Raw genomic sequence first — 27,587 nt, 5'->3', positions numbered from 1 at the left:
TTGTTGGGTTGGCCAACAGCATGATCTGACATGCTTCTGCCTTTGGTGCCACCCACAGCTCTTTCTTTAATGTGGGGTGATTGAGTGGGAGAGGAGATGGATTGTAGGCACCCCCTTATCGTTAAGAGGCACTAAGAAGTGGATACATTCAAGTCAGAATGGAGGCTCCAGGATTCCCAAGGGAAGAATACACAAGTGCTGAAGGTCCCATTTATTAAGCTAAGGAATCATATTTGTCTGATGAGTGTTTCCACCACTGGAGGAAGAGAGCATGCATTTCACGTCTCATTGTGGGGAGATATTAAAGCACTGAGAACATATATGGACTTTATGTATTTATAATTTTGGATGCATCTGAAAGTATATGCATACATTTGTGAAATCAAAGGGAGAGAAACAAAAGAAACAGCGCAAATGTCAACTTTCGTTATCTTTATGCTAAAATAAGTTAGGAAACTGACATGGTTGATAAAACTACAGGCTCATCAAACAAATAGTGCCAGGACCGCTGATTCAATAAGGAGGAGATGTAGTAACCAGGGTATGCAACCGGCGCTGATAGAGGAAGCTGGATGGCACATCCCCTGCTCCGAGGTGATTGCTGGAACGCAAACCTGTTTGGCATCATGGTGCCACTTGGGAAGAGGGGCTTTGTAGATCTGATTTTTATTTGGAGATTTGAGTTTTCATTGAGATACACGTTCACTTTAAATCACAACTTCATTTGACACGGGATTGGACATTTTTGGATAAGGTGTATTGTATTCCATTTTTTTGGGGGGGAGCGGATTTTGTTTGTTTTTATTTTGCTGGATGGATCTGCACAATTGGATTTTTATGTCAAGTTTTTAAGTCACTATTACAAGAGAAGGGCTTTTTGTTTTTTCAGGCCATGAGGCAGTGAAGTAAGTCCAAATCATGATGTTCCCTCCACAATACATTGGCATTGGGATGATGTTTTGATGTTGGTATGCTCTTTCTTTTGCGTCGCACATAGTGCTGAATATTATTTCCAGACAATTCAGCTTTTGTTTCATCAGTCCACAGACATTTTCCAAATAACACTGTGGTTTGCCAAGGTGCTCTGTGGCAAACTTCAGGTGCACAGTAGTGTTTCTAGAGAGCAGCGGCTTCTTTCGTGGTGTTCAGCCATGGACACCCTGCTTGTCCTTTAGTATGGCGACTTATGAACAGAGGCGGACTGACCATTTGGGCTCTCAGGCACTGCCCGAGGCCAGTAGGGGGTCCCATGAGCAGGGCGGTCTTTTTGCACACGGAGCATTGCATAGGTCCGGTGCACGGAGGGGACATCTCTGAGACAGACTTCCTCTCCTCCCCCATCCATTGTACTGTGTGTGTGTTTTGTAGGCCTACAGCCCGTAGCGGGGCACCATGGATTGTGGGTGTCAGATGGGTGGCACTGCGTGTGTGCACTGGCTGCTGCATGGGTGTCATTGGGAACATTGCATGTCCAAGAGGGAGTCGCTACATGCTGCTTGTGGATAGATGAGGGGTGTCACTACATGGTACATGTATATATTTGGCTTCCTAAATAAACATACAGTTGAGCGCTGCCTAATATAATATGTGACAAAAATAACATACTAAACATACATCACACATAAATTAAAATAAAGTCCTCAGTATCAAGACTGATTATTGCAATAGTGCACATGGTTCATTCTCTGTGCTCCCCACCAGTGCTCCCACTCATTCACCAGCTGTAGTGGAGTTTTATAGTGAAACAAGAGTCAATCACGCTTTGGTGGGACCAGATCAAGTTCTGCTGAATCTTGTAGTCCTTCTGGGATTAACTGTGCTGGTCACCCTCAATCATCCTGGTATGGCAATGGAGTATGAAGTGTACGAATGCAAGGAATGGAGGAAGGCATCCACATCTCCTAGATTGTAAGCTCCAAGGGGCAGGGCCCTCGAACCCCTCGTGTATTGAATCGTATTGTTACTGTACTGTCTCGCATTGTATTGTAATGTAAAGCGCTGAGCAAACTATTGGCGCTATATAAATTCTGTATAATAATTCTAGTGTAATACTGTTTATTAGGTTAAAAAATATATATACATATATTGCACTCACATGATTCCAGAGAAAAACCGCATAAAACACCGGAGTAGGAAGCAATGCAGCGCCATGCACGCCAACCACTGGAAGTGTTACTGGAAGAAGCACGTGCACTATTTTAATAATCATTCTTGATACTGAGGGCTTATTTTAATTTAGTGTGATGTATGTTTTGTTTTGTTATTTTTGTTACATTCTATTATGCCGTGCTCCTAAATGTATGTCGTTTAATTAGTGACGGTTATACCTTTTGTAGGAGCAGCAGCCTTTTATATTCACTTTTAATATTGGATTATATCACAGTATTGACTGGTACACACAATCTGTTTTTCTCATGCAATATTTGTCCTGGGCGCAGGTTAATTACCACATTATTAATACATGCTTCCTGTTTACAGATGGTGGGGGTTTACTTTATGCTGCCTGTTTTTAGATGATGGGGTGGGGGTCACTACATGCTGCCTGTCTGCACATTATGGGAGGTCACCATGTTACCCCTATATAGTTCACAGGAGGGTTGTCACTACATGCTACCTGTCTACCATGGGTGTGGACTGACCATTTGGGCTCTCGAGCGCTACCTGGGGGCCCCATAAGCAGGGCCATCTTTTTGCACAGACACCCCTGAACCCAGCCCAGGGACCTCAGGTGCATGGGGGGGGGGGTCCTTAAGTCCCCCCCCCCCCCCCCAACTGGAGAGGCTGGTGTGTGGCTAGAGCAGCGATTGGTGCAGCTGGTTGAGGAAATAACTGAAACAGATCTTTTGTGGCTCACTGCTACAGGGTGAGCCACAAAAGATCATTTCCAGGTACTCTCCCCCCCCCCCCCCCCCCCATCCGCTGCACTGATCCAGATTTCGCTTGCTGCCTGGCTTTTCCCAAGGCTCTCCTTTAAGGAACTAGCACTTTTAAATACAATTTCAGAAGTTGAAAACTTTTTAACAAAGGGGTTTGTCTGTAAAAAGTACCCATATTTCTGTATGGGTCTGTCTAGTCTAGGTTTGTATAACTGTTTACGACTGTAAATGTCACTGTATCTACTCTTGTTTTCTTCCTGTATAACAAAGACTCCCATGACTCTTTTGAGGCTCACTTATATACCTTATGAAGTATTGAACTGCTGTATACTCATGTCTTCAGTCTTCGTCTCAAATTCTGCCTCTTCTATAAAGCTGGCATCATCTGAGCAGTTGCTTTTATCCTGGTTTACTGACTATAGGGAATTGATCGAATTAGTGGGGTAGAGTGGAGTAATGGTGTTGCCTGTAGTGAATTTGCGGTAAAGACTGCTTACAAATTTTCCATCCAGATTTACCGAGACCCTCACAATTAAATTGATTTGTTGGTTACAAGGATATAGTGGAATTCAAATTGAAATTGTCAATTCAAAACATTCATAAATTTGTCAAATACTCGTGGGCCATAGAAAATATCATTGATATACCTGTGTCCCAATATCATGTGACACAGGTACAACCATAAGGCATCATCAGAAAATACCTGTTGTTCCCACCCCCTAGGTACAGGCTAGCTTAAAACGGAGCACAACACACTATGAACATGCCTTATTTTAACACTTTAAGAAAAACCCTGAAAGCGTGTGTAAAGAAGCTTAGAGTGCCACCTGGAGCACTGCATAATTGATTTAATATTTACTTGGACAAAAAGGAAGAACGCAAAATTGTATACAGAAACACTATACATTTAATACAGCCCAATGGTGCAAAGATTCAGAGTATGCCACAAACCGTTTATCTTTTGTCCAGATCAGGCAACATCTCAGACGCATTTTTTTAAATTGATTTGATTCTTTTTATATACTGTATATGCTCAACTGTTTCCATATTGTCATGCTTTAAGTGTATGCAAACAAAACATTTCTCTCATTTACTCCGTTAAATGTACTACTGAAAGGGTTTTATTATCTGTTGAACAAGTTCGAAAAAGAAATAACTGCCAGGCAGATATCTTGTGATCTGACAACTCTGTGCTGTCTTCCTCTGCAGTATTCTGTTAGTGTTGTTCCATGCCATCTCTATCATCAAAACCTCTTCTGTTTTGGAGAAGAATTTACTCACCCTTCCTGGTTCCCTCACCACCTCCCTGCTGCAGGCTCCATGCTCCCAACGCTGTATAAGTTCTGGTTTTGGATGGTGTCTGAGTATACCTGGGTGTTTGACATCTCTATTCCCCCTTGTTGACCTTGTTCAGTCATGGTGACTGGTTTTTCAGGTCCAAACGCTGTCACAATGATGAGGTTACATGCTCCCTTATACCCAAAGAATCTTGCTTCATTAGTGCAGCAGAGCTAGTTGCAGTTGAGGGATGCAAATGGATGAATATACCTTACTATGGCCGTCGGCTAAATGGGCAATGTGGCAGTGTCTCATTATTGTAGATAATTGTCTCATCAGCAAAAATTCTAAAATATCAAATGACACTATTATACATTTGGTTTTAATTCCATTTATTCATAATGTTCTGTCATTACCATCTGCTATTCTCTTGAATAGGTCATGATGCCTGTGTAGAGTTGCTGTTGGAGCAAGAAGTGTTTCAAAGAATGGAAGGAAACTCATTCAGTCCCCTGCATTGTGCAGTGTAAGACAATTGCACTTGAATGGTAGTATGTTTCTATCAAAACCTGTATGTGTGCAGTAACATTTTTCTTTTGCTCTTTCCTATAGCATAAATGACAATGAAGGTGCTGCAGAAATGCTCATAGACACATTAGGTACAAGCATTGTGAATTCAGTGGACTCAAAAGGAAGGTAAAACCAACAGATTCTCTTTCAACATGCAATTGTCAGTCTGCCTTTTAATAGTAAAGCTGTCCATGGGATACATTTTAACTTTTTATTGCTATTAGCAGAAAATACAGGTATTAAAATGTATATAAACATTACAATGAACACCTGGTCCCTTTTTGATTTGTTAAATATACCACTAACTGTTTTACAGCCAGGTACGTATGACGTACTAACCTGACAGCGGGGGAGATTTACAAATACTCCCGTTGAGTGCAGCCACTGGAAGTATGTGCATATTTGACAAGATGACTGTCGCCCGATTGCTTTCAACTTTTGGAACTTCATATTCAGTGCTTGGCCATTGCCTGGGTGACCATCACATGTTGTGCTTTGCTGTTGGCGGTGAGATGAAGAAGTCATCTTGTTCTGGGGTGTCTGCACACTTTGGGAGCCCTGCTTATCCTGGCCTGCCAATCAGCTGGTGACTCCATGCACCAGGACATGAGGAGCCAAGTATGGCACACTGGCTTACTATTTGACCTCTTGACTCTGCAGTATTTACTCCTGACGTGCTCTGCATGCGTTATCACAGACCCTGCACTTTATGCTTTTACTCCTGACTCCTGCACACATTTGTTGCCTGCGCACTGAGCTCTGTGTGTTATCTACTCCTGAGCATTGCACTCTTAATCCAAAGCAAAATAGGCTCAGGTTGTATTTAACCATACCTCTGTAAGCCCTTCCCACGGTTACCCCATTCATCCACACCTACAATTCAGCACATTGTGGTATCCACACCGCTTCATTTCTATATATAATGCACCCTGGACATTTTGTTAGTATGCCATGATTGTCTGCCGATTCTTCCAAAAGCCTGCAACCAATTGTTTCAGGGCATGTTAAAACTGAAGGCTTGATTTTGAAAATTGATTTTTATGGTTGTGTTTTAAAGTGGATGTGGTCAGTATTGGGGTCCCAGGATTTCATTTGAAAAATGTGGTAACCTTTAACACAGTGTGTTCTGTCACAGCTGCTCATATCCGCAGTCTACAAAACATAAGCATCATAAGCTGTTTTGTGTGCTGTAATAACAGGTTTAGAAATGTCATTAGGAGCTTTGCTATTTTTATTTTATTCACACTTGTTTTTGTTAACAGGACGCCCCTTCATGCTGCAGCTTTTACAGACCATGTTGAATGTTTGCAGCTTTTGCTCAGCCATAATGCCCAGGTAAATGCTGTGGATTCTTCTGGAAAGACACCTCTGATGATGGCTGCTGAAAATGGACAAACAAATGCAGTAGGTAAGGCAGACTGCTATTTACTCCTGTGTAAGCATCTTTGTCATTGGATAGAAACTTATTTGTTACCCATCATAATGTTTCAGATAAACTTGTTTAAAGAACTTATGAAATTTTCGTTAATGCTAATCTTTCTTATAAATAGACTGAACACTAAATATCAGGGCAAATTAACTCTTTTCACTGCAATTTTTTTTCTATACACATATTTAAAAACCGTTTTAGGCCGACAAAAAGAGAAAATGGTGTTTCACGTTTTCATGTCACATATTAACACTACAGTTTACCAGATGTAAAATCTCAGGGGGAAAAAAAAAAAAACCACACTAAAGTAAATTCTCCATAGGCAATGTCAAAGCACTTCCAGCCCAGAGGATATATACTTTGTGTGTGTGTGTGTGTGTGTGTGTGTGTATCTATCTATCGATCTATCTCCTCAGAAGGAAGCCATGATACCAGGATCATAGCTGCAGTTATGATCTGGGTATTTTGTGAGCTGGCAATTGGCTTCACAGCTTCCCAATTTTTTGTGTGGGGGGGTTGTTTTTTGTTTTTGTTTCCATTTTTAAACTTTTTTTTTTTTTTTTTTTAACTACTGCTATCACAATAGTGCTAATATTAGACTCTAGTGTCACCTCTGCACTGTGCTGACCACGCACAGATTGTGATCAGTGAGCATCTTCCACTGTCAGGGAGGCTGGAGATTTACAGCTTTGAACCTGGAAGTAAACAGGGCTGGTCGCATCCAGGTTCATTTGTTAGAGTGGATGTTCACTTTTCTCCTGATGCTCCTCTATCCTGATATCCATCAATACGGTCCTGGGCACCCAGGCAGGAATGTTCTTGGGGCACATGGTGGGGGAAGGGGGTAGAGACACTCAGGCTGTAGAAATGATTGGTTTCCATAGACTTGTATGAGAAGAGAAGCAGTTCAGCAGAGACTGTAATATTTCCTGTATTTACATGGTTGTGTATATTTCTAATCAATAGCTTGTGTTTGTCAATTGCATTAAAATGACATTCTGTTCTGTTACTTTCTGTTTCAGAGGTGTTAGTTAGCAGTGCAAAAGCTGATCTCACATTGCAAGATAACAATAAAAATACTGCACTACATTTGGCATGCAGTAAGGTACGTATGTAAGAAGCAGCATGTGCCTCACTTCCTCTGCTTTGTGTAGTTCTGGGTACCATCTTTTTACTGCTTCCTGCAAGTTGAATAGCACTAATTTAATTCCTTAAAAATTTTCCATTAACAATTTGTACTACTGGGTTCTCTTGATTTTTCTCTTGATATTTTCTGAAACCACTTGGAACCTATGTAGCAAAAAATGCAATTCTGCGCAAAAATGGGAAATCATTCAGGAGATTTGATAACATGAAATAATAATAAAAAATCCTCTTTGTAAATCATTTGATCTGTTCTCAGAGCTGCACAGATAGATCTTAAAAAAAGAAAACCTAGCTCTAGAGTATTACTCCAAGATGAACTTTTTTTTTTTCCCCTTTAGGAGCAGTAGAGAAGGGTTAGAAGCTTGGTCTGGTTTTTATTGCTGTGTATGTCCCCATTGCGAATATACAACCTCACAATTTGTTCTGGTTTGAGGGAATCCAAAATGTTACAGTTGCCACTACAGCAGGAGTGGAGGGATGTCTTTTTCATTTGGGATACCTGATAGGGTGACGACTGCTTTCCCTCTCATTTTGGGGAGATTTTTGCTTACTCCCTGCTGCATTTCGTGGGACAGAAAGTGCAAGTTTGTTTTGAATAGAGTTACATTTAGAGGACAAGGGCATCTAATCAATTTTTCCTGCTGTTCTTTCTTCTTTGGAAATTGCCTTCCAAGTGGTAAGCTTGATTAAAGTGGTAGTAAACTGCAGGAAAAAAAAACTACTAGCACATTATGTAGGATTACCTTTAAGTGTTGCTATACCCTGCAGTCACTATATCTGGTCTCCCACAGTACACAGAACATGGAAGTGCAATTATTTTAGTAAATATAAACTGCTAAATAACTTTTCTCATCAGCAGTTAGAGCAGTCTTGTGACTTCAGCAGAGCACTGGTTAAAGCTTGTAGGAGGAGTTTTCTTTCTGCTCTAGGAGGATGTGAAACCTCTGACCCTCTGTATGGACAGCGCTGATTGGCCCTGTGCTGATCAAATGCACTCTCCCAAGAAAAAAAAAAAAACCTCTCTAGAACTACACACTAAGCTGAGCATGTGCATGTGACCACGCATTCAGTCTGTATCAGGTGGTCATTTCAACAAGAGGAGGGGCAGAGAAGATAAAATCAAACCGCCTTTTTACACAATGCAGAGGATTAACCTCTTAGGTTCCACAGTGAGTATAACAAGCATGCTTTACTGCATATACAGACTGATTTTACTGTTGTGGGTTTAGTAACACCTTAAAAGGAAGCCCTCCAGTGGCGCGCTGTCACCGCTGCAGAGGCTTCCATCTTCACCCGGTCTTCCTTCGGGGTTTGCGAGCTCTGACAGGCCGGGCCGCGATGACTTCACTCCCGTGCATATGTGCCGGAGTCCTGGGCCACGACACAGTACTCTGAAGGAACGGCACGGGTATGCCATTCCTGCAGAGCGCATGCGCTGGCTCTAAAAAAGAGAATGTCCACTATGGTGCACATTTAGGAGATATTCATTTTATCTACAGGTAAGCTTTATTATAAGTTTACCTGTAGGTAAATGTTAAATTAGTTTACTACCACTTTAAATGTAGATAGACTAAGCAAAGACTTCAGTGAGGAGCATTATTCCATCACATGAAGAGAGCAGTCTCATTGATAAAAATGTATGCAAAAATTTGCTCCCTGACTTTCTTCTTTGATATTATTCAATCGACAGTATTGTTTAACAGGTGTCAAATGTACCAGAACTGTGATTGAAAATGCCAAAGTTGCTGTAAAACATCCAGGGTGCTGGAATTCTAGTGGTGCCACAGCATTTCATTTTTTAAATGTTTGTGTTACTTTGGGTTTTGTTTTGTTTTTTTCACATCCTAGTATGGTTTACATCCTGGTATGTTTTACTACTTTGCTTTTTTATAGGGTCATGAAACCAGTGCCTTGTTAATACTAGAGCAAATTACTGACCGAAACCTCATCAATGCAACAAATGCAGCTTTGCAGACGTAAGTGGTAAACCGGTACAGCAGCAGATGGCGCCCTCATCCCAAAGCACACAATGATGTGATATCCAAGATAAGAGAGACCAACACTGCAACAAATGTAACTAATGCAGGCTCTCTGTTGAGGTCTTAGCAAAGTTCTGTCATAGACCGTAACAGAACTGTGCAAGGGAGCGAAGTGATGTGACTCCTAAGTAGAATATCTGCCAATCTGTAGTCCTACACAATCTATCCGGCTTTTCATTATTCATTTTAGAGGACCAATTTCCCTTTGAACTTATGGGAGCTTCTATGACAGTGTTTCTCAACTGGGGTTCCGCACGAAGTCTCCAGGGGTTCTGCCACAAATCAACATTGTGGTGGATGTATACTGCCCAGGGGTGGACTGACTATTTGGAAACTCGGGCAGTGCCCGAGGGCCCCGGGGTCAGTAGGGGGCCCCATGAGATGCCCCTGGTACCTTTTTCATAGGCTTTTTTGAGTTTGGGCAAGGACACAGGGGCCCCATGATCCCCTATTGCCCGGGGGCCCCATGAGTTGTCAGTCCGCCCCTGATACTGCCCTCTGTTTCCAGTTCTTAATGCACACTACCAGTCAGTACTGTTAGCACGCATTGACATCTGATGTCTCCTCTGTAGTTCCAGCTTCTGTGAACTCAGAGGGAGGTGCCGGGAGTACTGCACAGAGCGGGAGCTGAAGGGGGAGATGATCGCAAGACGGTGGGAGGGAGCACAAAGCACAAGCCCATGACTGGATCACTAGGTGTGATCCCTTGATGACTGTGTAGTGTTGTTGTGCAGAGAGGGACAGAGAAACGGAGCACTGTGTGTGTCGGGCAGCAGTTAATACAGACTTGAGGTTGAGCAGAGAGAAGGAGCACATGGCTAAAACAGGAGGTGAAATCTAGTGTTTGGCAGCAGTGATGCAGACTGCAGAGAGGGGGAGCGCACAGTTCGATGAGACTGAATGTAGTAGGAGGTGAGATCATATTAGGTTTATGTTATGCCATAACTGTACATAAAACTATTATGATCTCACCTTCTGCTACATTCAGTCTCATCCAGCCATGTGCCTCTGCAGTCTTCATTCAACACTACCATACACTGGATGTCGCACACTGCTACATCAATCCATGTGCTCCCACTCTCTGCTTCCCGCCTCCAAAGTCTGCATTCACTGCTGCTATACACAGGATTCCACATTCTTTCCCACTCTATGCACTTTACTCGATGCCACCCTCTGAGTTCACAGGAACCACAAATACAGAGGAGGCATCAACATCAGGTATCAATGCGCAATGCCAGTGCGTATTAAAAACCATATTGGATGGCTATACATCTGCAACAATATTGATCTGCCCATTGATGGAACCCCATGTGAGAAACCCTGGATTTGCAGAGCTGTGTAAGGAAGCATACTGTTTACTGCACTGTTCCCCACAGGTCCTCTTCTTCTGTCTGTCCCAAGTTGTTAAATGTAATATCACCTGGGATGGGCGAGAGGAGGGTTAGTGGGGATCAAGAAGAAAAGGCATGTTACAGCAACAGCTTCCCTGCACTGCTCTCGGTTTGTTAATTGTTATATCTACAGTTCGCTGATCAGATCCAATGCTCCGTGAGCTGTAGATCTGAAAAAATGTTTTTATCGGGGGTTCTCCAAGACCTCAAACTTTTTGCCAAGGGTTCCTCCAAGGTAAAAAGGGTGAGAAACACTGTTCTATGACATGGATTAATTTAACGCAGGCCTTCTTAACACATGTAGTCCTGAAACCCTCCAAGTGTCAAGGGCTTTGTATGCAAAAATATACTATCTACCCTTATGCCTCAGTGCTTGCTCTGGGAAGTAGTAACGGTTTGCTGGACAATGCAGTTATATTTATATGAGCATGGTATTACAGGAGCAGTTTTTGAAACTGCAATCAATAGATCAATGTTATATGTGATCTTGTGCTGTATGGTGGCTTGGATTAGGTCCCCACTGATCTGATCCAATGCTGCAAAAAAAGACGTTTAAGCATTAAACATCTGCTTGACAATTTGGATGCAGAGAAATGTAAGGTCAACACTACCAAATCATTTTTTAAAACACTTGTTTATATTTTTAGCCGTAGAACTGTCTACACCTATGAGATGTTATAAATATATTTTAACCTTTTGTGAGCAGAGGAGATTGATGACCACACTGATCACCGTTTTGTATTTATTGGCTTTTGAATAAATAAAGCTATGCATACTCTGCCTACCTAAATAATTTTTACACTGTTTTATATATTTTGTATCTATTACTTAAACCATGTTTGGTACTCATTAAAAAGTTTTTATTCTAGTTGTACATTAAATGCACCTAGAAATAAAAAGTAAGGCTTCATGCACACTGAGCGTTTAAAACTGCTTTTTGAGGCATTGCTTTTTTTTTTCCTGCCTCTAAACATCCCTCCATGTTAGTCTGGGTCCATACACACACAGGCTTTTAGAGGCAAAGAAAACGCACTGCCAGTCTAAACATGTTTTAGCGCTAGGTGTATCAGCGCTTGATCGTTCATTTCAATGGCCATAATAAATAATTATTCTGGCCAATGAGGTGAATAAACTCCCAATCTCTTAACACGCCTAAACATGTCTAGAGGCATTTACGTGTCAAACATTTTTTTTTCTGCCAAAGTGCTACTACCAAGAAGGGCGTTTAAGAGAGCTGGGCAGATGCCCTGTGTGCATGGTGACTGACCGTTTATCTAGAAAACAGCCGTGTAATCACAACATGGCTGATATGGTAACCACTGTCAATGGAATGCACAAAGCTGCCTGCAGGGGAGTGTTAACCAAAGGATTGGCATACAATAAAAATTGCAGTCTAGTGATATTTGTTACTATACATTTCTTTCTAGACCCCTCCATGTGGCTGCTAGGAATGGGTTAACGGTTGTAGTCCAGGAACTTTTAGGAAAAGGAGCAAGTGTATTAGCTGTAGATGAAAACGGTAAGTTTCTTTCTTTCAACCATGTGCTTGTGTAAGTGTCCATTTCCTGTAAATAATCAATTGTCCAGATGGAGTAAAATCATTTTCTTTTCATTTATCTGTCTAATTGAGTGAGTTTAGAATAACTCTGCACTCTGTGACCTGCATGTTGCACTAGGTATAATATTTTAGGGCCAAGTCAAACCAAAGCATGATCACTTTACTTTTGCAAAAGCGTGCAGGTGCAAATGAGTTGTTAATCGCACTGCAAATGCAGCATATTTTCGGCCACCAAATCGCATAGGATTTCACTTGTGTTCAGAAGACTTTGGATCTGTCTGGAAAGTTTCCAGCAGCTGCTGTCATTCCCTGTGGGTCATACAATGTTCCTCTGCAGGAACCCAAGCAAGTGAATAGAAGATAAAAACTTGCCTGATGACATTTTTAGAAGCTGTCATTTCAGGTGTCTTTTGGACCACTGTTGCAATAAGAATTTATTTCTCGTTCTTTGAGAGACAAAGGATTCAGGGGTAATTTGGTTATACAGCTCCTACAGGAGGATTTGGACACTGGCAAAGAAAAAACGGTGGACAGCTGGTATAATCCCTGTATGATCCCTATAATGCTAGTGTTCCAGGAAGATTTATGTTTTTAACCATTTTTAATTTCTTTTTTTTTTTTCCTCAGTCAACATTTCCCTTCATGCCACATAAGATGGTCTCTGTATGCAGCTATACAGATTGATGTAACCTCAGCAGTAGCTTTGAAGGCTTTACCCACACTTTGCTGGACCGGGACATTTGGGGGGCTAGCATGGAATGTGTTTTCGGGGGACTAGAGTTCCATATTGTGTCATTTTCCAGGCCTGAGTGTAGCTGTGAAACAATTTCGGGTTCCAGAGCCATGCTTTCTGCTGTTTTCAAGAAGGGCATTAATGCTTAAGGACTGAGCAATGATGCACTTGGTTATGGGGAGTTATGCATGCTCTGCACTCTTGTTCTTGCCAGTTCAATGAGCAGTAACATCTCCTGCTACTGCTCTCTGTTGCAAATAATCTTTGTGCAATCTTCCTTGGTTGGTCTTTGCTGTCTGTTGCAGTGACTTGGTCACCCTTGACCTGGGCTGAACCTCTCCTTCCAGCAGCCAGTTTGTGAGTACCCTCCGTTTACCCTTATACCCTATGCTTACATTATCCTTGCCTTGCAGAGCAACAACTCAAATCCCAGACAGAGAGGAGTCCCATTGTAATGGGTTGCCCCAGCTCTCTGTTCACTAACTGCTCTGGTGCTGCCTGCATTGAACCTTCTAAATGATCTGAAACAGGCAGCCAGGAACTTTGTCCTCTGCTTTAACCTCTCCACTCCTCTTTCTTAGCTGTGTCAGTTGTGGCTCCTCACTCAGTTCTCTCCATGCAGGATTTTTTTACAGGTATGCAGGATTTTATGGGACAAATTGCGCCTCTGATTCCTTATTCTCACTCCAGAGACCAATTTATCTGATTGGCGTGCAGCCTCTGTGCCATCTGCTGCTGTTGAAGTTTCTCAAAAATCCCTTTATCGGTGGATATTGCCCCTGAAGATCAAGCAGCTGCCACTGCTCCCTAGCTTTAGAGACATTTGTTTTTTAGCTCTCATTGACACTGTGCACACCACCTCGAAATTGAAAGAACAGCCATCATTTTCTACCATTGATGCTGCCTGTCTAGAATTTCTTAGTGGCCCCAAGACCTTGTGTACCCCTTAGTCCCATGGATCCCTTTTGGTGTTTGGGTTATTCCTGATGAGCTTTTCAATCCTAATAAACATCCTGCAGCTCTTTACCCCTTTTGGAGTTTGCCAAACTTTGACGTAATGAACTGTGGCTATAGGACTGGATCCTGTTATTCTCTAAACTGATCCTCAGGTTTGTGGAACATTTTGAATTCTTGCCAATAATCCTAGTTTATTGTGCTAATGGATTAGTAGATATCCCCTTGTCTGAGAGTCTCCTGTCACTGAACATGTGTAGAACTCTCTAGCTAAAATGCTGGGCTGCAGGACAGGTATGCTAAAACTGTTTACTGTCCTTTGAGGAGCAAGGTGGGTCTCCTTGGAGCTACCTTGGCCTGCCCTCACCAAAAATTTCACTGGGGGTAAGAGTACTTACCTGCCACAGCAGAAGAAGCCTAGGCCTGAGGCAGCAAAGACCCATCCCCCTGAGACTAAAGAGAGGCCTCAACCTTTAAAGCCAGATACCCGGTTCAGCTGCAAACGTGGCTTTGAGGATCCGCAAATATGCTGACAATCGCCTTTAGTAGTAGGGGGGCATCTGTGAGCCTTTGCAGACCCCTAGCCTTCTCCACAGTTCATGCCTTTCAGCCTGCCTATGTTTTCTCACAGATTAGCAGATCTGCAAGAGGTTATCAACCCAGTTCCTATTGTGGAAAGGTTTCAGGGATTTTACTCCAATTTTTTTCACAGTTCCCAAACCAAAGGAAGGCTCACACTCTTGAGCCATCACCGTGTCCTGCCCAGACCACTGAAAGGATGTTTGGCGGCTCCCCATGCACCCCACGGGAGTTCTAAACTACAAAGTACCTTGCGATAAATGTTTAAAGGGCTTCTGCCCTATATTCACCAAAATCCAGTAGAGCGGATTAGTGTGAGGTCTTCAGAGACAGGGCTCTGGACCAGGCAGACCATGACCCTGAACCTGTAAAGTAACCTGTGGCTAACTCCATAAGTTGCCAAGGGGAGCAACCACAGCATAAAGTTTGGTATGAAAAATTCTAGGTAAGTCATTGCCTCCCTCCTTCCAGGGGGATTTCCTGGCCTCAACAGACATCCAGGATGCTAATCTGCACATTCCCATTTTCCACCTTGTCAACATTATCTGTGTTTTGCAGTGGGCCATCAACATTACTAATTGTTGCCATTCCCTTTGGGTGTCTGACCTCTGTGTCTTCACTGTTATGCTTACCCTGGTTATGGCTGTGCTCAGAGGTTCAATGTTTAGGGTACCTAGACAATTTCCTGTTAAGAGCAGTCCTTATCCCTGTTATCCAACAGAAAGTACAATCTCTGCAAAGCTTTGGTTATTATTTATTTCAGGTACTTATATAGCGCTGTCAATTTACACAGCACTTTACATATACAGTTGTGTTCAAAATAATAGCAGTGTGTTCAGAAAAGTGAATAAAGCTCAAAATCCTTCTAATAACTTTTATTTCCATACACACAAATGCATTGGGAACACTACACATTCTATTCCAAATCAAAAATTGAAGAAAAATATATCAAATTTGTGTTGTTCCTCTAAAAAAAAAAATGAAGAAAAGTGAATATTCGACTGTTCAAAAAAAAATAGCAGTGTTTGTATTCTTCTTTACAAACTCAAACATTCACTATATAAACTGAAAAATGTTTGAAGATTTTGCTTTCCTTTGAATCACTTAATTAATATTTAGTTGTATAAGCACTGTTTCTGAGAACTGCTGTACATCTGTGTTGCATGGAGTCAACCAACTTCTGGCACCTGTGAACAGGTATTCCAGCCCAGGATGATTGGACTACATTCCACAGTTCTCTATTTCTTGATTTTGCCTCAGAAACTGCATTTTTGATGTCACCCCACAAGTTTTCTATTGGATTAAGATCCGGGGATTGGGCTGGCCACTCCATAACGTCAATCTTGTTGGTTTGGAACCAAGATGTTGCATGTTTATTGGTGTGTTTGGGGTCGTTGTCTTGTTGGAACACCCATTTCAAGGGCATTTCCTCTTCAGCATAAGGCAGCATGTCCTCTTCAAGTATTCTGATGTATTCAAACTGATCCATGATCCCTGGTATGCGATAAATAGGCCCAACACCGTAGTATGAGAAACATCCCCATATCATGATGCTTGCGCAACCATGCTTCACTGTCTTCACAGTGTACTGTGGCTTGAATTCAGTGTTTGGTGGTCGTCTGACAAACTGTCTCCGGCCACTAGACCCAAAAAGGACAATCTTTCATCAGTCCACAAAATGTTGCGCCATTTCTCTTTAGGCCAGTCAATGTGCTCTTTGGCAAATTGTATCCTCTTCAGCACGTTTTTTTTTTTTTTTTTTCAACAGTGGGACTTTGCAGGGGCTTCTTGCAAATAGCTTGGCTTCACATAGGCGTCTTCTAATTGTAACAGCACTCACAGGTAACTTTAGACCTTCTTTGATCTTCCTGGAGCTGATTGTTGGCTGAGTCCTTGCCGTTTTGGCTATTTTATCCATTCGAATGGTAGTTTTTTGCTTTCTTACACGTCTTTCAGGTTTTGGTTGCCATTTTAAAGCATTTGCGATCATTTTAGCTGAGCAGCCTATCATTTTCTGCACTTTATATGTTTTCCCTTCTCAAATCAACTTTTTAATCAAGGTACGCTGTTCTTCTGAACAATGTCTGGAACGACCCATTTTCCTCAGAATTTCAGAGAGAAATGCACTGTAACCAGCATGTACAACATTTGCTGCCTTCCTTCCTTAAATAAGGGCAATAATTGCCACCTGTTTTTGAAAGAATGAATAACCTCACTAATAGAACTCCACACTATTATTTTGAACATGCCCCTTTCAATTAGTGATTCAATTACACAGAATCAGCAGCATGCATGTCATGACTGTTGGGTCTGTTGGATTTCTATTACTCTACAACACCTGCTAGTAAATTTTCCATGTAGAAATATCATTTCTACCAAAAACAGTGATTGATCAGGTTAGTGATGTCTGACTGCTATTATTTTGAACACAACTGTATATTGTACATTCACATCAGTCCCTAACCCTCAAGGGGAGTACAATCTAAAGTCCCTAACTCACATTCATACACATACTAGGGACAATTTAGACAGGAGCTAATTAACCTACCAGCATGTCTTTGGAGTGTGGGAGGAAACCGGAGTACCCGGAGGAAACCCAGGCAGTCACAGGGAGAGCATGCAAACTCCAGGCAGGTGGTGCCGTAGCTGTGATTCAAACCCACGACAGGCGGAAGTGCTAATCATTTAGCCACTGTGTTGGATCCTCAAACTGAAGAAGTTCATGCTGGATCCATCTCACAGATTGGAGTACCTGGCTTGACACTTGACATTGCTCTTTCCAGAATCCTCATGCCTCAGTACAAACTTATTATGTCTCTTTGTTCTCATGCCCTGAACTGCTTCCCATAGTTAAGCCCTCGATCCGTGTTTGCATAGGGGTGTTTGGTGTTATGGTTGCCTCATTTTAAGCTTTACTGCACCCCTAGTTTCACTCCAGTTTATTGCAACTCCACATTCTGGTAGTGTGAGACAAACCTACTCATGTGGTAGGCCACCCCGTGCTTCTGACCTACAGGCCAGACTCTCCCTAGCATGATGGATTTTCCAAACCAACACTGAAATTAAGTCCTTTCCTCCACAGCCAGGGAAGGTTTGCTAAAGAAGCTTACATGATCTTCTTTTGGACAGCACTTCATGTTTTGGCCCTGTCTGCCGTTCACATTCCAGACTTGGTAAATTGGCCGGTGGACTTTCTTAGTCATCTACGTAGGGAATGGGTTGCCTCCATCTGGAGGATTTTCAAGCCCTTTACCAAAGATGGGGGACATTGGATGTGGATCTACTGGTATCCAGATTAAACCATAAACATGACAAGTTTGTTGCCAGGGTCCAGGTACCCTCGGGTCTTTGCATAGGGTGCTTTGGTGATGCAGCAGGATCAGTTCTACCTGATCTACACCTTTATGTCCCTCTAGAGTCTCCCTCTTCTACGTCACAGGATTAACAAAGATGGCGTTTCAGTCGTCATCACTAAATTTGCCCAGTAGGACATGGTACACAGACTGCTGCATGATGCTCTGTGGACTTTTCTGGATCATCTGGACCTGCTGTGCCATAGTCCACTGTTCCATTCTGCTTCTATGGTTGCTGATTTTAATGCCATGGCTGTTGAAGCCACAGTCCTGATGGACGGGTCTTTCGGATTATTATCCCTAACTTCTTAAAGGCTAGGAAGTCAACTCCTCGTAAAGTCTATTGGCCAAAATGAAAGACTTGCCGCAGGTAAAGTAACGTTCATCCTAAAAAGTACTGTGTGCCATATTCTGTCTGTCTTCCAGATTTTACTTATTTTTAACCTTAAAATCCTCTTCTTGGAGTTCATTTAGGGACACCCCTTTGTCTGTGATCTTGCTCCTTTTGCTTTTCTATAAAACTGAGACATGCTGTCTGTGGGAGATTTTGTTAGCTGGTCCTTGTTTTTCTGTTTGCTAGTGTTCAAATCCTTCTGTAGGTGGCAGTATAACCCAATTGTTCCATAATCATGCATCTCTCAACGAACTCCAAAAAACTGATTTTATGGCAAATGCAAAAATGCAGCTACCCTACTGCTCTGCCCACCTTGCTTTTCCAAGTATTAACATTTACTGCAGAATTTGTAGCTATAGAATCTCGCAGCAGCTGGTTTTGTAAACACAGTTTTAGAGCCCTTCCCCATTATGTCCAGTGAAAGGGATAGTCCATGTTCAGATAGAACTGTTGATTTACCCAATCTTCTTCTTGACATGACTGGCTGTGAGTACTCTGGTTAAAAGACCAACCACCATTGGGTGCTGGGGCAGTGGTTTCTGCAGTAAAGGTAAATATTCATTAGTTACTGTTAGGTAACAAGATCAAAGAGTTGATAGTTGTGACTCTTATTTGACTATAGGTCCTCTTTAGGAAGAAAGTTGTATGTTGATGATAAATCGATGAGCTCCTGCTAATGTTTTCTTTCTTTCTTCTTGCCTTCTCTAACCACAGGCTACACACCAGCATTGGCATGTGCTCCCAATAAGGACGTTGCGGACTGTCTGGCTCTCATTTTAGCCACCATGATGCCGGTCTCATCATGTAACACAATGCCATCTCTGACTTTAAACCACTACACCAATCCCTCAAAGACAGTCACTTTTGACTCATTGCCCCTCATGAGAAGTGAGCACAGTTCATATTGCAGCTTCAACAATATCGGCAGGGAAGATGGCTATCCATACACAGAAGAAGATGAGCTCAATGACTCAGACTCGGAGACCTACTGAGGGTTTTACTGGAGCCTAGATTTTAAATGAATTCACATTGTGCAACCAGAAAGAGTTCTCATCTCTGTGCTGCCAAGGTGGCCACAAGTATATAGGTTAACTTATCGAGTTTATAAGAAAAAGTGGGGGTTTTTGTTCTTTACCCTTTTAAAGTAAACACTGATTATTTGACTTTACTTTTATTTTAATCTGACCACTTTTTGTTGGATAAGAAACCTTTCTACACCCCTGTTAATGTCTTCTAGAGATTTGGATCCTGTGATGAGAACTGTTCCCCCGACAACACCTAGCCCGGGATGGTTGAGGCCATTTAAGCAGTCATTACTGTTTTATTTAATATTTTATTGTCTTTGTGGAAAGAATCTTTTATATGGCGGGGCCTAGCAGTCCAGACAGTGGGTGACTTCAACCATTGTACAGAAAACACTATAGTGAACGTTGTATAAATTGAAGAAAAAATTTTTTGATGGCAATAAATTAATTTGGTACATCTGGCATTGTGTGTACATCCATTTGCCAAGGGACCAAATAATACAGTTTGTTTTTTTAAAGTGGTTTGAATTGACTGGAAGCCGTTAATCTAGTATCTTCAGTTCTAAGTCTTGTTTCAGTTAATACCGAAAATGTCAACATTTTTTTCTTTGATATTTTTTTCTTCCGGCAACCATGCAGGAATAAAAGAAAAAAACCTAGACTCTGTTTCATTATTGCTTGTTAGCAACATGCTGTTATGCAACATATTGGGAATCAGTCATTAAACATTTTATTTAGCCTTTTTTTCATGTGGCAGTAGTGCTCTACCCCCTATCAAAGAACACCAACAACCTGTGCCTTGGTGTATGTTAAAATATAATTTGAATTTATAAACTGTACTTTTTGCCTGTGCACAGAGAAAATGTATGTGTTTATATTTTGTCCATGGGTTTTTTTGATGCAATTTTTTTAAACTAGTGGATTTACTACTGGCTGTGACCACAGATGTCTTCAATGCATATTGGGACCTGCTACACTTCAACTCTTTCTTGTAAGTTGTAATTTGAAGAGGTTTCCAAGATAAAAAAAAAAAAATGATGTAGTTTCTGATCCTTCATCAGCCGGACTAAAGAGCACAATTTTAGCCATGTTCTGCAGTGCTCCCATAGGAAGAACCTGTCACTGCAGCCTGGCCTATTAGATTAGTGGCATTATCATTCCCAATGTTAAAGGTAATCCGTTTTGAAAATAAGCAGTCCGACTGTAGCAATGTTCTACAATGACATTCTTGGGTCTGGCAGTGTATCCTCTACAGGTTTAATAAGGTGCTAATCCTGAGAGCGCTGCACAGGAAATGTTACTTGCGTAAGTATGTTCAGATTGCTGATATTAAGAGTTTATGAACTAGGAAAAATATTGTTGATTCCTGTGGGGCATAGGACACAGTTTACCCAGAGTATTTGCTAGCTATCAGTTATAATGGAAAACCCTTTTAGTAATAGCTTTATCACAGCAAAGCATGTGTATTTTTCAATTTATATTATATTTGTGCCAAATTTAAAAGGTAGCTTTTTTTTTTTTTAATAAAGGTTGTCACTGTAGCATGAATATGCCCTTGCAGATTAGCGATAACTGTGAACGACCGAACACTAACTGGCTCCCTCCTTTAATGGCAGTTGTTTGGTGTGTATTCTTTTTTTCATATCTTTTTTTTTTTTTCAATTTTCTCAAAAGACAAATTTACTTAAAATGTATATTTTTGTTGTAATAAAGCTATTTCTCTTTCAAATTTAATAGATTTTTAAAATACAGGAATTTTTAGATAATATGGCCAGATGTTGATCAGAGTAAACCAGTATTTAATTTAACTAAATTATGATCCCATTGTAGTAAGTCAGTTTAAAAACACCCGTTTGTAAGGTAAACCATACCCAGTCCTTAGTAGGAATCTGATTAAAACTAAGATATTTGTGTGAGTGCCCTCAAATGGAAGCACTCATTCCTTTTAGCTGAATAGACTTGGCTAAAACAAATTAAGCCAGTATGGCATTCCAGGAGTCAATGAATACATTTCCTTCTCAGGCTTTTCCTACAGGTAATTGTTTTGTAACCAAGTTTTTGATCTTTGAATGTGGTGATCTGTTTATACATCTACAAAGTGTTTCCAGAAGACCATTTCTCCTAACTAAGTGCTTATTCATGTCAGCAGACATCCTGAGGAATAGTATTGACAATGCTTTGAAAGACAAGTGACAACTTTTTTGGGGGGGCGGGAGTCTGTCTTGTTTAAGGATGAATACCAGCTAGTGGTTCCAGATTTAAAGATGGGTGTACAGATGTACTTATAATATTTTTGATAGTCGTACTAATAATTCTGATAGTTTCATGCGAACTTGAAAAGAGCATCTGTTTAATTTATTTCTTCATTTAAGTTACTGGCTGCAAAGTAGTTCAATTACTCAGTAGCATGAGATTAAAACTCCCCCATGTAAGCCTTCTCTTGTACATGTTAGTTTCAACAGCAGAGTGTACAACCACATTTGATTTTTTTTAGATGCTTTTCCTGTACACATTGTTTTTCAGGATAGCATAAAACCAATTACTGAGGTGCTACAATGCTCTTTCTCAAATCTCCTCAGCCTTGGCATGGCTATAACAGTCAAGCTATTTATTTGGTAGGAATTTGACATGAATTCAGTTTCTCAGGAGTAAATACTGTGTATGTGCTAATGAGCTTGGTGCACATAGCAATAACACCAGATTTGCTTGTAGTACCATTGTATGGAAAATTAAGCCAGCAATAGATGGATTGAATCTCGGCTGGTTCAGCAGGGACTGGCCAAGAGTCGACCTATCTGTGGGCAGGCTGACTGATCCATCAATCAACTTGTGTACAATCAGCATGCCGGATTTTTAGCATGCAATTATTGCCAGCAGTTATATCTGCTAGCAATAATCGTGTTCTTCCAGCAGGGACTGAATGTTTAGATGGGGGAATCGAGCTCCTTTCTTTCCTACAACCTGTGGTTGTGTGAAAGAAAATGGCATAATCTATGACCTGCCTTATATCCAGATATAGTTTCTATGCTTTAGTCTTCTTGAGAAGAGTGAGAAAGGATACTCAACAGAGATCTATGATCTCATTGTTGAGAAGCAGTCTACTTTACTGACAGCACATCTGCACCTCTAGCAAGCTGCCTTTAATTCTGTACCTGCGTCTTTCTAAGGTCTATGACCTTTCCATTATGAGCCACCTCTATTCAGGTGCCAAGTATAAAGAATATGGTACTGATAAATGTACACTCACCTCTACTACCTCTCTGTTGTAAAGGAAACCTATACTGAGAAAACTACACTACTACAAATTGTGTTCCAATTTACTTACTTTTTTTTTTTTGTAGACAATTCTGAGAAGGTCGTGTGCTGACTATCAGTTCTGAACCATCTCGTAGTTTTTCTATATCCCCACACAAACTGGGGATACACTGAGGTGTCCCTCATTATGCAATGTAGAAGCCCAGGTTTTGAAACCTTTACTCTGTTATGCTAGGTACAAAAAAAATCTAACATGCATGGACAGCCTTAGAGCAAGTAAAAAGTTAGGCAGCAAACTTTTTGTTTTGCTTGGTATGCTATGTGAATGAGAACAGATATAAAGTGGGTGTTATCCCAGATCCGCAACCATTCTTGAAAACACTAGTGTTTACAGCATTGCTTACAGCAATATTTGATTTTATTGGAAGTGTTGCATTGTAGAAGAATGTGTGTAGAGAAATATATTTGTGTCATTACTGACCCTTTCTGAAAATGCTAATTGCCTGACTGTCTTGCTGATGGAGCACATTTTCTATTTCATCAAGTTTCAGGGCATGATAGATTGCTGAAAGTTTGCTAAAGCCTGCTAAGAGCTAGTTATAAGATGCCTGTAGCACTCCCATTAAGATATTTTACAATCCGAAAATCAAGTAGAGACTGCGGTCGGAAGGTTGCTGAAAATTTTATAAATGCTTTTTGTACACTTATCTTGTAAATTAAATGTCTACAAGTTGAAGTTAGTGTGAACTAGGCCTTGAGCATTTAAGGCACCATGCAGATGTTATTTAATACAAGGCTTTTCATCATTGCAATTTGATGATCAGACAATGTTGATGTAAAACTTTCAGAAGATAACCCTAAGGTACCATGGTTTGTTTCCAAAGCAGCTAACACTTTTTTGTGTTTGTTTTTTCTCTTCCAGTCTAAGGCCTGAATGAATACAAGTTAGATTAAAAAGTAAGGGGAAAAAAAAGTTAATTCTCATGAGCAACCATTGTTTAATGCGAATGGTTACCCATGTATTGGCAAAATGTTTTCAAACCATGTTAATGGAGAACGTTCATAAGTTCCCAGTATTGACTTTGAAGAAAAATTCATCCTAAATAATTGTATATTGGTAATCTTAAAACGTGGTTCGTATAGCTTTCGACTCGGTCCATTGTTGTTTGCCAACACTAATATGGTTACTTGTAGACTGAACATGTAACTCCTTTTTACTGCATTTCATACTGGACTACATTTTGTCCTATTTCTACAGATATTTGTATGTTCCGATCGTTGAAACGGGTTTTGTTGCACGTTTTGGGGGGAAAAAGCAACAATTATTGCAAAAGACCTTTATAAATTATTTTAGTTAATGTTCACTTTAAGAAACTACACTCCAGTATTTAAAATGAAGTAACTGGTCTTTAATACAGATGAGGGGTTTAGGTTTTTGCAAAAAAAATTAAAAATCCTCCAGTTTGACACTTTTTTTTTTTTTTTTATGTTCAAATAAAATCAGTTCTATCTGCTATTATTTTTTGTATTGTGAAATTGGAAACCTTTTAACTTGTAAATGATCCACTGGTGAAGAGTGTGAATACAAGACAGTATTTTGATCTATTGGAAACTTTGTGATTTTTCTTTTTTTTTTTTTTTTTTAATAAAGACAATATCAGCATGTAAATAGAAAATAGTGACTGCTTGAATACTGTATTTACCTGCACTCTTTCAGTACATTGAAATTCCTGTATATTTTATGGAGTATAATAAAATGTGAGTTATGTTTAATGTTTGTTCTATGGTGATATGTTGACATATACCTCAACAATTAACTCTTCAGTATCTCAACATAAATGTACTGGAGCTGCCATATATGCACTGGCAGGCATGGAACACCCATGGCTTTGAGCAACCCTCCTACAGTGCATAGGATCTTGGAAGACATTATTGTTTATCTCTTAGCTACCTTTTGACAGTCTGTCCGTCTGAAGGTCCCTGTAAGTGACAGTCTGATTCTCGTTTCCCGATCAGTAGGTGAATTTACCAGCTCATCATTCAAGCTTATGGCTTCAAGGGTAAGGTCCCCCCTTTCCTTGTCAAAGTGCACTTCACTAGAGTGTTTTGTGATCTTTTCAGCTTAGGATATTTTGTTTCTCAGATTTGCAAGGTTGCTATCTAGTCTTCTGGTCACGTGTTCATTATGTTCTACCAAGTAAAGGTCTCAGGCTTCAGCTGATACCAGCTTTGAATGTAAGGCTTATCAGGCCAATCTGTAGGTGCTCTTGAGCCACCTATGTTAACCTGTTGGTCTTTCTGGGCCTGTTCACTTTTGTTTATTTGTTGTTCACCTTTCAGTTGGACTGCTTTTGGTTGTCCTCCCTATGTACTTTTAATACTCATTTTGTGTCCTGTAATGTATGATTACAAAAATAGGATTTTTGACTTATGGTAAAATTCTATAAAGTAATTCTAAAAGCTGAAAATTTTATTTTTTTTTGTGTTTTACCTTTTGTATGTTCTTGCTGTTTATTCTGGCCAAATACCCCTGCCCCTTCTATTATCTCCCTACGTAACCTTCCATGCAGCAGCCAGGGGAGGATTAAAGGGGAATACTATAGAGAGTTACTTCAGTGACGACTTTGAGTCTGCTGGGGTTGCTATCAGTTCCAAGATGGTGGCACCCAGCGGACATCTCAGGGATTTTGGAGAAGAACGCATGCATAAACATGTTTAATGCACATATAATCTTAACAGATGATTTTTGCTCTAAAGAACGATCAGACAATGGGTTTTCTTTCTAAAGTTTAGATTTAGACAGCAGGTGTCTGTGCATTCCTGTTGCAAAACAGCTGAATTTTGGTTTTTCGCTTTAACTCTCGCTTTAAAAAAAAGAAAAAAAAAAGCACAAAGCATGGCCAAAGCTTATTGGCCATACTTTTCTTCTGGGTCAAAGAAGTGTACTTATGCTCTCCTGTGACCCAGAATAATGTCACAGAGCCACTCCAGGCTCTGGAAATACCCAACAATGTCAGGTTCATCCCAGATGCCTGAGCTGCCTCAGCCTCTCACTGATTTGCTGAGAGCCTGTGCAAGCTGCTCTCTCCCCTTCCTCAGCCTGGCACTCAGGTGAGCACTGAAGGGGCAGAGCAGAGACTAGTGATTGACAGTGACTCTCTGCGCGAGGAAGACAGAGAACTGAGAGATCATATGATCGCTCAGTTCTCGAACTTAAGAGCCAGCAGGCGATAGCTGCAGTATCAGAACATGGAAGCAAATATGTATGTTTTTTTTTTTTTTCTTTGTATTCCCACACTTCTCCTTTTAACCAGTTTCCCTTTGTGCTTTTATGTTTTTATATGGATAATTGTCATAATGCTGCCTTGGATTGTATTTTAAAATGCCTTATTCTGCAGACATTTTTTACCAGTCTCCCATACCTGCGCTTGTTTTTTGTCCCATCTGCTTCGCTATTATCCATCCCTACTATGTTTCTGTGCGTATTCATACAGACCTGTTCATTTCTTCCCTTCTGAATGCTCTGCCATGATCTTCCTTTTTGTTTCAGTCTCTCACTGTGTATATATTGTCATTATTTTTAAAACATTGTACGTGTTACTTTCCCCACATCCACTTCTATTTCCTCTAGAAAACAATTTTCATAAAGCTGTTCTTTCTGTTTTGAGTCTTAGGTTATTGACATGTATATATCAGCCTGTCAGCCTGCAGATTGGTCATTTCAAAACTGTTGCTTCATTTTCATCTCCCATCTAATTTCTCTTCCAGTTTACTGGCTTTCAGCCACCAGTGTAAAAAACATTCCTGCCTTGTGTATGATTGTACTTGATAAAGATGGCAGGACCTCTGAAACACGTTGTACACGCCCCTGTCGCTTCTCAGGGTATGCCATATTTCCTGAGGACAGCTGTTGATGTTGCTGCTTTCCATCCTTACACGATGGGTCTGGTTTCATGTGGATGACAGCTGTAGCCAGTCTGTAGTCTGGGCTCATCAGTCTCAAAAACGCACTGTCATTTCCCTCTACATGCAAGCAGCATTTCTCTTACTTAAATGTAAGTTTGGATATTTGTTTAATAAATGACACGATTGTTTTTACTAATTCCTGCTCTTTGACTACCTAGTCTTCTATATGCCATTGATGATTCCTCCCAGATCCAATGTGCCAAGCAGCGGAATTTCATTAGCGCTCTCCATCCACTCATCCATCCATCTCTGGTCTCCCTTTCACATCATCGTTAAGGCTGCTGAATACTTGTATATAAGAAACACACGAGGGCACACGGACCTAGTGCATTACCTTTAAAAATTTGATTTATTATAAATAGTAAAATACTCACAAGAGAAATAAAATCAAATGGAAAGCATGTCACAAAGGATGCAATGTGGTCCAAAACCCCAAAAAGTGGTCTGGTGGGGGACTGTAGACCTCTGGATAGCTGGTGCCTGACGCGTTTCAAGGTTGTGCCTCTTCCTCAGAGCCAGTGCAATGTGTTATTTATTAAACCACATTGCATCCTTTGTGACATGCTTTCCATTTGATTTTATTTCTTTTGTGAGTATTTTACTGTTCATAATCTCATTTTTAAAGGTAATGCACTAGGCGCGTGCGCCCCATCTCTTGTTTCTTATGTACAGTTCTCTTTGGATTTCCCTGGTCCATTGAGTGCAGCAAGGCTTGCATTCTTTTCTTACTCATGTGCGGATGTTGACATTGTGGAGTCCACTGTCCAGCACAGGAGTACATGCATTCGGTTGCTTTTATTCTTCTTGCTGAATACTTGTACCCACCATCCTGAGCCAGGACTTTGTTTTATTATCAACTCTGGAGCTTCTACCAATAGGAATTGGGAATAAGTACTTTTATATTCATTTGTTGTTCATGTACTAAGCTAAGAGCACTGAAAGACTTTCCTTTTTTTCCTTTTCACCTTTTTAGCAAAGCTGTGAGAGATGGGCCAAGGATTAAGGAACCCATTGGCAAGCAATTAGAGGAAAGTTTTGCAG

At 40.8% G+C, this 27,587-nt stretch overlaps 1 protein-coding gene across 4 annotated transcripts in view; it reads left to right on the top strand.

Annotated features, from left to right (window-relative positions):
* ANKRD28 (ankyrin repeat domain 28) overlaps window positions 1-19,984 on the top strand; it is a 194,974-nt gene extending 174,990 nt beyond the window's left edge. For all 4 annotated transcript variants that reach the window (XM_089659998.1, XM_089659996.1, XM_089659995.1 and 1 more), the window contains 7 exons: window positions 4,593-4,680; window positions 4,767-4,850; window positions 5,987-6,132; window positions 7,176-7,258; window positions 9,193-9,275; window positions 12,157-12,248; window positions 19,015-19,984. In XM_089659998.1, coding sequence (XP_089516124.1) covers window positions 4,593-4,680; window positions 4,767-4,850; window positions 5,987-6,132; window positions 7,176-7,258; window positions 9,193-9,275; window positions 12,157-12,248; window positions 19,015-19,292 — 854 coding nt within the window. In that variant the 3' untranslated portion in view covers window positions 19,293-19,984. The remainder of the gene's footprint in view (window positions 1-4,592; window positions 4,681-4,766; window positions 4,851-5,986; window positions 6,133-7,175; window positions 7,259-9,192; window positions 9,276-12,156; window positions 12,249-19,014) is intronic.
* The last annotated feature ends 7,603 nt before the right edge of the window (window positions 19,985-27,587 follow it).

The sequence above is a fragment of the Staurois parvus genome, unplaced genomic scaffold, assembly GCF_062004578.1.
Source record: "Staurois parvus isolate SC_StPar_1 unplaced genomic scaffold, SC_StPar_1.0 ptg001194l, whole genome shotgun sequence".
NCBI lineage: Eukaryota > Metazoa > Chordata > Amphibia > Anura > Ranidae > Staurois > Staurois parvus.
The sequence above is the reverse complement of the archived record's forward strand: the minus strand, read 5'-3'. Positions and strand labels throughout refer to the sequence as shown.